The sequence below is a fragment of the Leuciscus leuciscus genome (assembly GCF_965113295.1).
Source record: "Leuciscus leuciscus genome assembly, chromosome: 3".
NCBI lineage: Eukaryota > Metazoa > Chordata > Actinopteri > Cypriniformes > Leuciscidae > Leuciscus > Leuciscus leuciscus.
Window position 1 is genome coordinate 48,170,821 of NC_138727.1, and position 14,678 is coordinate 48,185,498.

At 42.1% G+C, this 14,678-nt stretch overlaps 2 protein-coding genes across 2 annotated transcripts in view; one reads left to right on the plus strand and one right to left on the minus strand.

Annotated features, from left to right (window-relative positions):
* Positions 1 to 14,678, plus strand: part of LOC309495746 (protein dachsous-like) — a 126,943-nt gene that overhangs the window by 14,096 nt on the left and 98,169 nt on the right. The gene's annotated exons all lie outside the window — the stretch shown is intronic.
* LOC309493622 (uncharacterized protein) lies at positions 3,059 to 4,623 on the minus strand. Its single transcript, XM_082162760.1, has 2 exons — positions 3,488 to 4,623; positions 3,059 to 3,202 (listed from the first exon to the last, which is right to left on the minus strand). The coding sequence occupies exon 1, from the start codon at positions 4,614 to 4,616 to the stop codon at positions 3,855 to 3,857; it is 762 nt and encodes a 253-aa protein (XP_082018886.1). The 5' UTR covers positions 4,617 to 4,623; the 3' UTR covers positions 3,059 to 3,202; positions 3,488 to 3,854.

The window sequence follows — 14,678 nt, forward strand, 5'->3', positions numbered from 1 at the left end:
ATAAACTTAGTTATGGTCAACTAACCTGTCTACTAATCCTAATTGAAAAATAAACTTAAAGTCATCATGAAATCAGAATAGATTTTTTAATTTGATTGATTTAAATGGTCTGCTCTGTTTCACCTGGACTGCCAGTGATTAGTACTACAGCTTTCCTAAAATGCTGTAATGTGATGCCAGTTGTCTTTATAGTGATAAAATGATGTTTCATGTTGAACATTGCTCATGTTTTAGAGGTAATTTTATCACAGTGAAGAAAATGTATATGTTTTCTCAATTAGTTATAATACATACAGTATTTTGCTGCCTCAGGAAAAAGGCCACCGATTCTGAGAGACAGAGTTCAAATACTGCCATTGATTTACCTGAAAAGAGAAGCAGTCTTGACCACCTTTCTAACTTTAACAAGTAAGTGTAAAAATAATGTTATAGATCTGATACAAATAGTTTGAAAAGAGTGTTCTCAAATACAAAATATGCATCAGTTACTATGTTTTTTATCAGCATTGATTTGTTCTGAGATGTTTGACTAAACATGTTTCTTCTTTTGTTAACAGAAACCCAGAACCCGTAAAGGTAAAGCCCTTTACTGTAACAACAAACTAAGAGAGTATAATTTTGTCATTAGACATGAAATCTAAATTCTTATTTGTAATTTTGTCCCATGTGTTTTGTGTTTCCCAGGAAGAGGTTAAAGAGAAATGTTGACAGAGAATGAGAGAATGGAAGTGATATCAGTGGAAACAGCATCTCTGCCCTCTGAAAACACCCTGATGGATCAAAGCTCATCACTTCTTATCAGTGGTGTACAAGACTTAGTGAACTGATGTCTTGATTATGACTATATATAGCCCTAATCCTAAACTTGAGATCTAGGCAGCTGTTAAGGGTTAATAGTTCCCAACATGGAGGAAACAACACTAGTATCTGGGCTTCTTAAGACAAAAACCAGGCTATGGGCTTCAGCATTACAGGGTTAACATCTTTGATCATGTGTCCTCAGTTCCAGGATCAGCTGACTCTCACAATGATAAACTCAGGTCACAACAGACACAACACAGGGCAAATTCCCTTCAAAGAGACAAGCATCACTCTGCTCCACTCATTATATATTACTGTCTCATAGTGGCTGTCTGGATCACCCGACATGAAGCCAGATGTCACTGCCACTTTATTATGAATTGGAACACTATTTTAAAACAGAATTCATACTGAAAAATGCATGGTGCTTGATACACCACTGTCATGTGATTGATTCCCAATGAATAGAAGAACTGCCAAATGTGTATATGTAAATAAATGTCGATTTTTATTTTAAATATAGCCTCTGTGTCTTTAATTCACATTTTACATTTGGTAAATACTAACAAATATTATTATGTTAGGGATATTTAAATTAGTTAAATTTTTAGGTAACTTAACAAATCAATTCTAAAATGACTTCCTTGAAGTGACCATCGCATTTACCTTTCAATAATGGTCTCATAAAAATTTCCTTAATGAAGGACCAATCACTTACTTTGGTTTGGAATGACCCACATTTGGTTTGTCATTTTACATCACATAACATATATTCAACAAATTGTCTAATTGTTACTTTTGCTGATGTATTCAATGTATGTGTATTCTGTAAGATGTTGGAAGAAAAGTTTGCAACATTTGTTCTCATGAAGATGAAGATTAGATGTATGTTACACATTTCCTTTGGGAAGATTTCTTATTTGTCTCATTAAATAAACGTGTGAGTTGAGTCTGTCTATACAAGATATATAATGATAAGATGACAATAAAGTAACCAGATGCATTGCATCTACCAGACCACAACTACTGTGATTGGTCAGGATGAATTCTGCGGTAGCTTTGCATTCAGCTTCAGAATGGATATAATAGAGCCTGGAAGCTTTTAATGAAAGCAGTGAGTTTAAACACAAACACTTGAGAAGACCACAACAATAGATGTTGTTGATTAGGTTTGGGTAGGAGATACCCACATCTCTATGTAGAACTAAAGGTTGTTGGTTTTTTAAGTAGGTTACACAGTACAAAGACATTTTTACAGAGCATAGGCTAAGTCTGGAGGGAAACAGCACATGCAATAGGAACATCTGCAGGTCAGGCGGAGCAGAGTGCGTCAAAATTCAAAGACATTTATCTTGACTAGAGCACCTGTACATAGAAAAACAAATAAAAAGCAGTGCAAGAAAATGCAAAACGTGCTCCGTGTAAACCGGCCCTAAGAAGGCAGTTCCCTTATGCGCCAGAGAAAAAAGGGCACAGCCATCTTTAGAATATTGTCTTTTAACTTCCGTTTTTGCAGTCGCTCTGTATATCTCTATGGCATTGCTGTCCAGGAGTAATTAGCTTTTGAAGTGGATTAACTTAAGGTTAAGTTAACGAAAGTTATCATGAGGATAGTAATGTTTAAAGCAGATGTCTTAACAAATGTCAGTAGACCGGGAAGATTTTAAAACGAGACGTTCATTCATAAATACAAGATCACTATGAAAATACAGACCGGAACTCAAAAGACAACGAGCGCAGCGCTGGAAAGGGGCGGGGCTACATAAGGGCGCAACAAGTGTAACTAATCTGAGTGTATGCCTGCGTCCCAATGTGCATACTATCCATCCTAAATAGTATGTGACATTAGTAATTGTCAATACTATTTAGGGCAGATAGGGTGGATAGTATGCACATTGGGACGCTGAGCCATATAGACAGTAGCCTATGATGTGATCGCTAACTCCATAAAAGTGTTGGCCATGGACAGGAGTCGTCCCATATTCAATTTCAATTTAAGTTATTCAAATGTGCTCTCAGAGTTAGTTATATTTATTAAGAGCCATCGAGTCAATAATATGTTGTACCCCTGAAAAGGGGGAGAAGATTAATACACACAAAACTCGCGCAGTTTCTCCACTGGAAGCTTTATGTAGAGTGTAATCAAAATTAATCATTTGTATAAACAAAATTAAACATTTCTATTACAAATTAACTTCATTGACATCTTTCATATCAGTATTCAGCAGTTTTTACCATATACGTGTAAACCCTCTTTCTCTCTCTCCGCACGCTCACTGGACTCTAGCACCTCCGCTGCTCTGCGTTGTGTTATATGTTCGTGGGTGGTGGTAGAAAGCGGGGACTCAGACACAGAGTGGTTCGGGATTGTGGCTTGACCGTTTATTCCACAGCACGGCATCTATAGCGTTGACAACATGAACTCAGCTTAAGTTTTAAACCAGCAAAGTATATTTCAATGCATATGCAATTCAACAGTAAGCTTGTGCTGCTTGTTTTATCATACATTAGCCACCATGCATTAATCACATTTTAAAGGAAAAACAAACCATTTCAACTCTCTATTAATCTGCATTTAGGTCTTATACAGTTTAAAACACAAACTATCTTAATTAACTGATCTTTAGTGCGAAAACAACAACTATATTTTACATTGATTTTCCTCACTACCATTAACATGGCTTACCTATAGCGTTGACAACATGAACTGAGGAAAAGATGACGCAATACTCCCGTATCAACGCTACGGTACATGACGAGGCCCAAACAACGCTAAAGGCACTTGAATCTGTTTTAATTCAATAGCGTTATGGGGACACCTTGTGGACAACACAGATATATATATCGCCTTACATCCACCCCTTCTTTAATTGATGGCGTCCCAGCCATCTAATTAACCAAAACTCCAGTGTGGTGTAATCTATGACAACAATAATAAAGAAAAAAACATGTTATGAATGAATGAATAGCACCTGATGTGTGTGATAGGCGTGGGTAGCTAACTGTTATCAGGGTGCATGCAGTATGGTTCTACGTGTTCTCTGTTGCTCCTCTTACTTCTGGCCTTCAACCACAACTTTCTCCCATTTCACCACTTGGGTCTCAAGTGAGAGTTTAGTTGGGGGATGCCGGTTCCTTCTCGGGTTTCTTCTTGGGGGGTTGGGCCCTTGAGTGGGGGCGGCATCACTACCAGTCACAAGCACTCCTTCTCCATTACTTGATTCTTCTCTCCACAAGTCAGCCTCCTCTTTGCCCATTTGCTCTTCCTCTTTATCTTGGGTTCCAATTAGGGCTCTGTCCAGCATCTCCTCTGAATCGTCACTCCTTGTTTCCTCTTCACCCTCTGATTCAATGCCTGCCCCACATGTCCCACCATCTGACTCGCTCCCTTCTATGATCACTCCTTCCTCTCGTTCCACTGGGAGAAACATACACTGCGTCAAAAGGTTCCTATGAACCACTCTCTCCGTTCCCCCATCCTCTCGTCGCACCACGTACACAGGCAAACCAGGTTGCTTCTTTACCACAACATATGGCTGTCTCTCCCATCGATCTCCCAGCTTCTGCATCCCCTCCACATGACAGACCTTGACTAAGACCCTATCCCCAGAACGAAAGTCTTCACTCTTAGCCTTTTTGTCATAATACTTTTTCTGCTGTCCTTTTGCCAGCAGAGAGGTCTGATTAGCCAGGGCATAGGCCTGCGACAGGGTGTCATGCAGGGCCTGGACATACTCGCTGTATTCACATGGCGGGGTTGTTGTGGTGGACCCGAAGATGAGGTCCACTGGGAGCCTGGGGTGTCTACCAAACATAAGGTAGTATGGGCTATATCCAGTGGAGTCATGTTGCAAGTAGTTATATGCATGTGTCATTGAATCTACATGCTCATGCCACCGGGGCTTTAGATGCAGATCCAGTGTTCCCAGCATGTTTATTAGGGTACGGTTGAATCTTTCGGTGGTCCCGTTGCCCTGGGGGTGGTAGGGTGTTGTGTGGGTTTTAGTGGTCCCAATACACTTGCATAGCTCCTTCACTATTGCACTTTCAAAGTTACGGCCTTGATCTGTGTGTAATTTAGCAGGGAAACCGAAACGGCAGAAGAAATTCCTCCACAAGACCCTGGCCACTGTGACTGCCTTTTGGTCCCTGGTGGGGTAGGCCTGTGCGTAACGAGAAAAGTGATCCGTAACAATGAGCACATTCTCCATACCACCCTTGGACTTCTCCAGCTTTAAGAAGTCAACACAAACCAGTTCCATGGGGGCACTGGTATGGATACTGACAAGGGGAGCCCTGACATTGACTGTGGGAGTTTTCCTAAGACAGCATCTCTCACACTGTTCGCACCAAGCCTTGATCTCCTGAAACATTCTTGGCCAGTAAAATCTTTCCCTTATCATCTGTAGTGTCCTCTCAAATCCCAGATGCCCTGAGTCATTGTGAAGGGCTGTTTTGACAGTTTCACGCAGCCTCTCTGGCAGTATTAGTTGCTCCACCACCCCTTTATGGCAGTCTCTGATGCTGCGATACAGGATCCTTTTTTTTTACCACTAACCTTCTCCACTCTTTTAAGAGGAGGCCCCCAGTGGTGCCCACTTTCATCCTCTCACTGTGGCTTGGTTTGTGGTTCTTGCTCTTAAAGTGGAGGATGGGACCGATAACTGTGTCTTCCTTCTGTCCCACTCGAAGCTCCTGTGTGGTCATAGCAGGTAGAGCCTCCATCCCCACATCCACATACGCCTCACTGGGCTCCAGTGACTGACCGCTTTCCTGAGCCCTCCCCAGGCTCCTGGGTGGTATGTGCCTCCTCATGTCTCTGTTCACCCGCCCTCACCTGTTGTGGGCATGACTGCAGGGTCTCCGCCACTTCCTGATTGGACATACGTGAGAGGGCGTCAGCGTTAGAGTTGTCCTGCCCCCTCCGATACTGGATGTCAAAGTCAAATATGGAGAGATGAGAAACCCATCGCTGACCTGTGGCGTCGAGCTTGGCTGAGGTCATTACATATTTCAGAGGGTTATTGTCGGTCAGAACAGAGAACTTGCGCCCATAGAGGTGGTCATGGAACTTATCCGTCACGGCCCACTTGAGCGCGAGGAACTCAAGCTTGTGTGCTGGATACCTCGTCTCAGGTGGGCTTAGGCCTCTGCTCGCATACGCAATGACCCTTTCCACTCCATCTTGTACCTGCGCTAGCACAGCACCAAGCCCCATTCCTGAGGCATCAGTCTGCAGCAGAAAGGGTTGACTGTAGTCTGGATAGCCAAGCACTGGTGCATTTATCAGCTTATCTTTTAAAGACTGAAAGGCCTCCTCACAGTCGGCAGTCCACAGAAATGGCAGGTCAGGGCCTGGGCTTTTCTGGATCCCTCTTTTCTTCTTTCTAGGGTCACCGGAGGTAAGGCGGTATAATGGAGCAGCCAGGTTAGAGTAGCCCTTAACATACCTCCTATAGTACCCCGCAAACCCCAAAAACCGGAGCACTTCCATACGATTAGTAGGCCTCACCCATTCCTTGACCTTACTGATCTTCTCTGGGTCTGTCCTGATGCCCTCTGCTGACACCCAGTGACCCAAGTACTGCACTTCCTTCCTTACAAGCTGGCACTTGGAGGGTTTCAATTTTAAACCATGCTCCCTAAGTCTATCAAACGCCAGCTGGAGCCTCTCTAGATGCTCATTAAAGGACTTCGAGAAAATTATAATATCGTCAAGGTAGATAAGTAGATGGGTGAAATTTAAGTACCCAAAACAGGATGTCATCAGCCTTTGAAAGGTGGAGGGTGCGTTTTGCAGCCCAAAAGGCATTCTATTGGCCTCAAACAGACCCATGGGAGTGCTGAATGCTGTCTTGTACTTATCATGTTCTGCGACCTCTACCTGCCAGTAGCCCGATGTAAGGTCTAGGGTGGAAAAGTACTTTGCTTGCCCTAAAGCCTCTAGAGCTTCCTCTTTCCTTGGCAGAGGGAATGCGTCTCGGGTGCTGCAGGCGTTGAGCTTCCGGTAGTCGATACATAATCGAAGTGATCCATCCTTCTTGGTCACCACCACCACAGGGGATGCATACGGACTTTTACTGGGGCGAACGACTCCTGCTGTCTCCATGTCCATCAATAACCGCCTCACATCTTGCCACTGGGAGGGGGGTATTTTGCGGTACGGCAGTCGGAAAGGCCTCGGGTCAACCAGCGGAATCTCATGCTGTACAGTTGTGGTGTGACCATAGTCCATGGGATGCTGGGAGAACACATCTGCATTTTTTGTCCAGCAGATCCTTGAGTAGAGCACGTTGGTCCTCACTTTCAACCGCTGCTTCACTTAGGTCAACCCTGCAGCTAGCCACCACTTGGTCCAGACTTAGACATGCCCCTCTGTTCCCAGCTTTGCCATGCTTTTTACCTGGGAACTCCACCACCTTGTCCACAAGAACTGCGCTGGCCAGATTTGTGTGTCTTTTGATTGTAATGACTCGCTGGGAAAGATTCATCACTCTAACTGGAGCACAACCTCTTTTCACATGTGCAAGCACTTTGGCCACCAGGATGTCCTGGGGGAGCGGCAAGGAGGGATGCCCTTCTATCAGGGCTGTATAAATCTTCCTTTGGGGACCAGTTTTAATCCTACACATTAAATCCATCTCTTTTCCACCAGGGATGTTTATTGTACGGCCAGTGTAAACAGCAGGGCCTACAACGTCATGCATTTCACTTTGCTCGGCGCTTCCCACCCTCAGTAAGGCTGTGTACCACTCTGGATGCTTCTCTTTGACCTGGTACAGAAACTGCGGGCCATAAGCTGCTTGAAGATGGCTTCGGGAGGCTCGAATGACATTGGTTCCCACCAACAGAGGGACTGAAGAGCGATAGTCGGAATCAGGAACAACAAAGGTAGGTACAGCCCTGAGCTCTTTCCCCAGCACCTTCAGGTCGATGTGTAGGACACCATGATAGGGCACGGTCTGACCTGCAGCACCCTCTATTGGAATTTTAGAAGGCTGTAGCTTCTTCTTCTGCAGCACTGGGTGGCTCTGCCAGTAGTTGTGTGTAATACTGGTGATCTGTGAGCCAGAGTCAATTAGAGCCCTGCATGCCTTTCCGTTGACTTCTACATCACCTTCGTTCCTGGGTCCCACAAGGGGTGTTTCCTCTCCTTCAGTGCAAATCCTCTTGATAGGTGGGTGGGGCCCTTGCTGTGTACCCATGGATGCCCCAGCTGCCATGGGTATTAAGCGTTTAAATGTTGAGCGGAGTGCATGTGTCCGTCAGCAGGAAGCTTAGGCTGCTGGGCTTCAGCTAGGCTCGGATCCGGAAGCACTGCTCGACACACTCTGGCCGTGTGGCCTGGCTCTCCACAACGGTAACAGACAAAGCTTGGACTCTGGCTTGCTTTTCCCTTTGCTGGCTGGACAGCTATTGGGGAGGAAAGGGGGGGAGAGGTCGTTCTCAACTCTAGCTGTGACAGTTTTGCCATTTGTTCTTCTTGAATGAGAGCTAACTTCTTAACCATTTCTGTCAGCTCTGATATTTCAGATGTGTGTTTTGACCTATCTATTTTGGTGTTTCCACCCCCTCCTGATGTTACATGCACCTGAGCATACATTTTCTTTGCTGTACTCCGTGTCTGAAACTTCCTAGTTTCTCTAGTTAGACTTCGGAGCTCTGCCTGCAGCTCTCGGAAGCTCAGGAGCCTGGGCGCCATTGGTGCGATTCTGTTGTACACCTCCTCGTCAGAAAGGCCTCTCATGAACTGCCGTGTTAGTTTGCTATCTCGATCCAGGAATGGCTTACCTCCTCTTTGCTTCTCCTCTACGGTTCTCAACTTTGCCTCCAGTGCTATAGCATAAGAACAGGCAGACTCCCCTGAATACTGGCTCCGCTCATAGAAGTCAGCCAGAGGGTCTAGGGAGCCTCGTGTGTCGCTGTATTCGGCCCTCAGTTCTTCCAACGCTTTATCAGGGGTCTGATCATGTGGAGGTAGGTTAAGGATGAGATTTCGGGCTTCACCTCCCAGGTGTCGCACAACAGTGGAGAAGCGAAGGTGCATTGGGAGCTCTATTGTCTCCAAGAGATATTGCATGTCGCGAATCCAGTCTTCCACCAGTATCTTACAGTCTGGATTTCCCGTGAAGACTTGAACATTTTTCACTTGATGAGTTTGCATGAAACCTCCATAGGCTGACATAGGAAGGCACTGGTTGGCAACTGCACGAGCAGGAGGCCTGAATGGTGTCATGTGTGGGTGGGCAGACTGGCTGGCAGATGCAGGCGGAGGAGGGACTGGAGAGGGAGTGTCAACATGCATGTTGAGGTGGGAAGGATGAGCATCAGCGTCTGCCTGGTCTAACACTACCTGAGGGCTGTGTGGAGTTATGTTGGGAGCCCATGCATTAGCAAATGGGGGTAACGGAGTGGCTCCACCATAGCCTGAAACTTGAGTGGTGAGAAATGCGGCCTCGGGGGAATGCACTTGAAAGGCCTGCTCAGCAGCTACATGCTTAACTGTAGTATTCGGCCCTGGTGGGCTTTGAAGACTCAGCGCGGGCACAGTAGGGGGATGCGAATAACTAGAGTAAACCTGGGGGCCGGGCCTAATGGGCGGGGCTGGATGTGGCGCGGCAACTGGATAGGGTTTGAGCGACTGCTGCACTACTGGCATCTCAACGAAAACATGATGTGTAGAATTTTGCCACGGCCCAGCTTCTGAGGGCCCATGTCTACTGCGTTTGCGAACAGAGGCATCAACCGACCTATCTCTGTGGCCACCTGGTCTTGCATCTGGGCTGTTGTCAAAGCAAAGTGGCGGTCCCTGCCCTGAGGCCCCAGGGCCTGGCAGCCTTCGTGCATGGGCTGGCGTCACATACTGGTCAGCATAGGGCAAGTTCGTATGGGCTGGTGGGCCAATGGTGACATGCTCCGCTGGCGTTAGGAGGCTAGATGCACCGGTGGAGGAGCACTCTATGTCCTGTGGGGGGTTTGCGTAGGTCTGCGACATCTTAAAATCCAAATGTGTCTACTATGTGCAAGCAGGTTAAATGGCAGTGTAATTAGAGTCTATGGAGGTGCTGAATCTATGTAAAATTATGCAATCGTAGAAATAATAACGTTCTAAAATAAGCTATATGTTCCAGTGAGATCAGCCCAATGAAAAATGTAACCAGCTTATCCCAAAAAGTTAACGACTCATCAACTAAAATGAAAAGTTTAAACTTAAACGGTTTAAACTAAAGTCTCACTGAGTATTAAGTAGATGCACAGTAACCTTTTTCAGTAAATAGTTTCACAAATCTCAATAGAAAAAAAACAAAACAAAACAAACAAAAAAAATAAATAAAAAATAAATCACTTTTCAATAAAACTATCAAATAAGTTTTACATCACAGCAAATTGCTGATATTTAAAACAGTTAAATAACAGTTAAGTTACCCAGCAGACTGTAAAGGATATAGCTGTGAGGGCAGATATGTAACCCCAAAATCACCAGTCCTGTTATGAATTTCAGTTTGTTAATATAGTTCAGTATTCAAACCACTGGCTGTAGGATTCTCTTCCTCTTCGGTCTAGAAGTGCCACAATCCGGGTCACGGCACCAAAGATGTAACCCTCTTTCTCTCTCTCCGCACGCTCACTGGACTCTAGCACCTCCGCTGCTCTGCATTGTGTTATATGTTCGTGGGTGGTGGTAGAAAGCGGGGACTCAGACACAGAGTGGTTCGGGATTGTGGCTTGACCGTTTATTCCACAGCACGGCATCTATAGCGTTGACAACATGAACTCAGCTTAAGTTTTAAACCAGCAAAGTATATTTCAATGCATATGCAATTCAACAGTAAGCTTGTGCTGCTTGTTTTATCATACATAGCCACCATGCATTAATCACATTTTAAAGGAAAAACAAACCATTTCAACTCTCTATTAATCTGCATTTAGGTCTTATACAGTTTAAAACACAAACTATCTTAATTAACTGATCTTTAGTGCGAAAACAACAACTATATTTTACATTGATTTTCCTCACTACCATTAACATGGCTTACCTATAGCGTTGACAACATGAACTGAGGAAAAGATGACGCAATACTCCCGTATCAACGCTACGGTACATGACGAGGCCCAAACAACGCTAAAGGCACTTGAATCTGTTTTAATTCAATAGCGTTATGGGGACACCTTGTGGACAACACAGATATATATATATCGCCTTACATCCGTATATAATTACATGAGTACACTCTTTTATAAAAGGCTATTTGAGACTCATGACACTATAAAGTACATACAGAAATACAATAAAGCATTTTAAAGCATTTAACGGTTACCTGAGACTCAACTCTTAACTCTTACTCTTTTTAGTCATCTATGCATATTAACTCTATGGCCAATCAGTTATAAGCATGTAAATGTACAATTTCAGCTAGATGTTTTAGCCTAACATTCTCAAGTCACTTTTACTCTACACATCTTTGAAACAAGTCGACAAATCAGCACTATATAAACAGGATTACACATGAAATACACAAATTGCACACACACGAGCTTCGCGCCATTATATAGGCCTTTTATGGGCCTTTCACACAGGACGCGGTATGCGCGGCGCTTGCCGCTGAGTTCTGCGTTGCCCTTCAGATACAACGCGATTTGCGCTGCGCTATGACGTAGGCGGAGTTTTAAAAACTTTTAGCGGGAGCTCTATTACGTCTGTTGTTCCTCCTTTCGGTCAGCAGCAAACAATGTATCTGTCCCATTCTAAATTTATAATGTTACAAAAGATTCTATTTCAGATAAATGCTGTTCTTTTGAACTTTCCATTCATAAAAGAATCCTGAAATAAAAATGAAAATAACGGTTTTCAACAGTGATAATAATCATAAATGTTTCTTGAGCATCAAATCCTCATAAAATACTGATTTGTGAATACAGCTTTCCTGACGATGTCCCTATACGACCTCAAACTTGTATCGTACAGCTCATGAAATTCCGACACACACAGTACTAGCCGTTCATCCATTTTGATTTCCGTGCTTGTTTGGATCCCCCGATTCTATTGGCCGCGCTGCCCAGCTAACAGGGAACGTTCCCAGAACTTTCACTAACGTTCCTTAAAAGTTGTGTAAATGTTAGCACAAAACGTTACTAAAATAATGTTTTCGGAACGCTCATACAACGTTATTAACGTTCTTGTAACGTTGAGTAAAAAACGTTCTTAGAACAACGTTCTTGGAACGTCTTTATGACGTTATTTCTGATTGATGAACGTTCTCATAACGTTGATAGAAAACGTTCTTAGAACAAGGTTCTTGGAACGTCTTTATGACGTTATTTGTGATTGATGAACGTTCTCATAACGTTGATATAAAACGTTCTTAGAACAAGGTTCTTGGAACGTCTTTTTGACGTTATTTCTGATTGATGAACGTTCTCATAACGTTGATAGAAAACGTTCTTAGAACAAGGTTCTTGGAACGTCTTTTTGACGTTATTTGTGATTGATGAAAGTTCTCATAACGTTGATAGAAAACGTTCTTAGAACAAGGTTCTTTGAACGTCTTTTTGACGTTATTTGTGATTGATGAAAGTTCTCATAACATTGCTAGAAAACGTTCTTAGAACAACGTTCTTGGAACGTCTTTATGACGTTATTTGTGATGGCTGAAGATTATCATAACGTTGATAGAAAACGTTCCTAGAACAAGGTTCTTGGAACGTCTTTATGACGTTATTTGTGATTGATGAAAGTTCTCATAACGTTGATAGAAAATGTTCTTAGAACAAGGTTCTTGGAACGTCTTTATGACGATATTTGTGATTGATGAAAGTTCTCATAACGTTGATAGAAAACGTTCTTAGAACAAGGTTCTTGGAACGTCTTTATGACGGTATTTCTGATTGATGAAAGTTCTCATAACGTTGATAGAAAACGTTTTTAGAACAACATTCTTGGAACGTCTTTTTGACGTTATTTTGTGATTGATGAAAGTTCTCATAACGTTGATAGAAAACGTTCTTAGAACAACATTCTTGGAACATCTTTATAACGTTATTTCTGATTGATGAAAGTTCTCCTAACTTTGATAGAAAACGTTCTTAGAACAACGTTCTTGGAACGTCTTTATGACGTTATTTGTGATGGCTGAAGATTATCATAACGTTGATAGAAAACGTTCCTAGAACAAGGTTCTTGGAACGTCTTTATGACGTTATTTGTGATTGATGAAAGTTCTCATAACGTTGATAGAAAATGTTCTTAGAACAAGGTTCTTGGAACGTCTTTATGACGATATTTGTGATTGATGAAAGTTCTCATAACGTTGATAGAAAACGTTCTTAGAACAAGGTTCTTGGAACGTCTTTATGACGGTATTTCTGATTGATGAAAGTTCTCATAACGTTGATAGAAAACGTTTTTAGAACAACATTCTTGGAACGTCTTTTTGACGTTATTTTGTGATTGATGAAAGTTCTCATAACGTTGATAGAAAACGTTCTTAGAACAACATTCTTGGAACATCTTTATAACGTTATTTCTGATTGATGAAAGTTCTCCTAACTTTGATAGAAAACGTTCTTAGAACAAGGTTCTTTGAACGTCTTTATGGCGTTATTTGTGATTGATGAAAGTTCTCATAACGTTGATAGAAAACGTTTTTAGAACAACATTCTTGGAACGTCTTTATGACGTTATTTTGTGATTGATGAAAGTTCTCATAACGTTGATAGAAAACGTTCTTAGAACAAGGTTCTTGGAACGTCTTTATGACATTATTTGTGATTGATGAAAGTTCTCATAACGTTGATAGAAAACGTTCTTAGAACAAGGTTCTTGGAACGTCTTTATGACATTATTTGTGATTGATGTAAGTTCTCATAACGTTGATAGAAAACGTTCTTAGAACAACGTTCTTGGAACGTCTTTTTGACGTTATTTTGTGATTGATGAAAGTTCTCATAACGTTGATAGAAAACGTTCTTAGAACAAGGTTCTTGGAATGTCTTTATGGCGTTATTTGTGATTTATGAAAGTTCTCATAACGTTGATAGAAAACGTTCTTAGAACAACGTTCTTGGAACGTCTTTATGACATTATTTGTGATTGATGTAAGTTCTCATAACGTTGATAGAAAACGTTCTTAGAACAACGTTCTTGGAACGTCTTTTTGACGTTATTTTGTGATTGATGAAAGTTCTCATAACGTTGATAGAAAACGTTCTTAGAACAACGTTCTTGGAACGTCTTTATGGCGTTATTTTGTGATTGATGAAAGTTCTCATAACGTTGATAGAAAACGTTCTTAGAACAAGGTTCTTGGAACGTCTTTATGACATTATTTGTGATTGATGAAAGTTCTCATAACGTTGATAGAAAACGTTCTTAGAACAAGGTTCTTGGAATGTCTTTATTGCGTTATTTGTGATTTATGAAAGTTCTCATAACGTTGATAGAAAACGTTCTTAGAACAACGTTCTTGGAACGTCTTTTTGACGTTATTTTATGATTGATGAAAGTTCTCATAACGTTGATAGAAAACGTTCTTAGAACAAGGTTCTTGGAACGTCTTTATGACATTATTTGTGATTGATGAAAGTTCTCATAACGTTGATAGAAAACGTTCTTAGAACAACGTTCTTGGAATGTCTTTATGACGTTATTTGTGATTGATGAATGTTCTCATAATGTTGATAGAAAACGTTCTTAGAACAACATTCTCAGAACGTCTTTATAATGTTATTAGTATTTTCTGAATGTTATATTTAGGCTATCATAAAACGTTCTGGGAACATGTTGTTTGCTTCTTAACAGTTTACAATCACTAGATTTGTATAATATGACTATATATATCCATATAAACATTTTAAACATCACAGTAGTTTTGTCACGG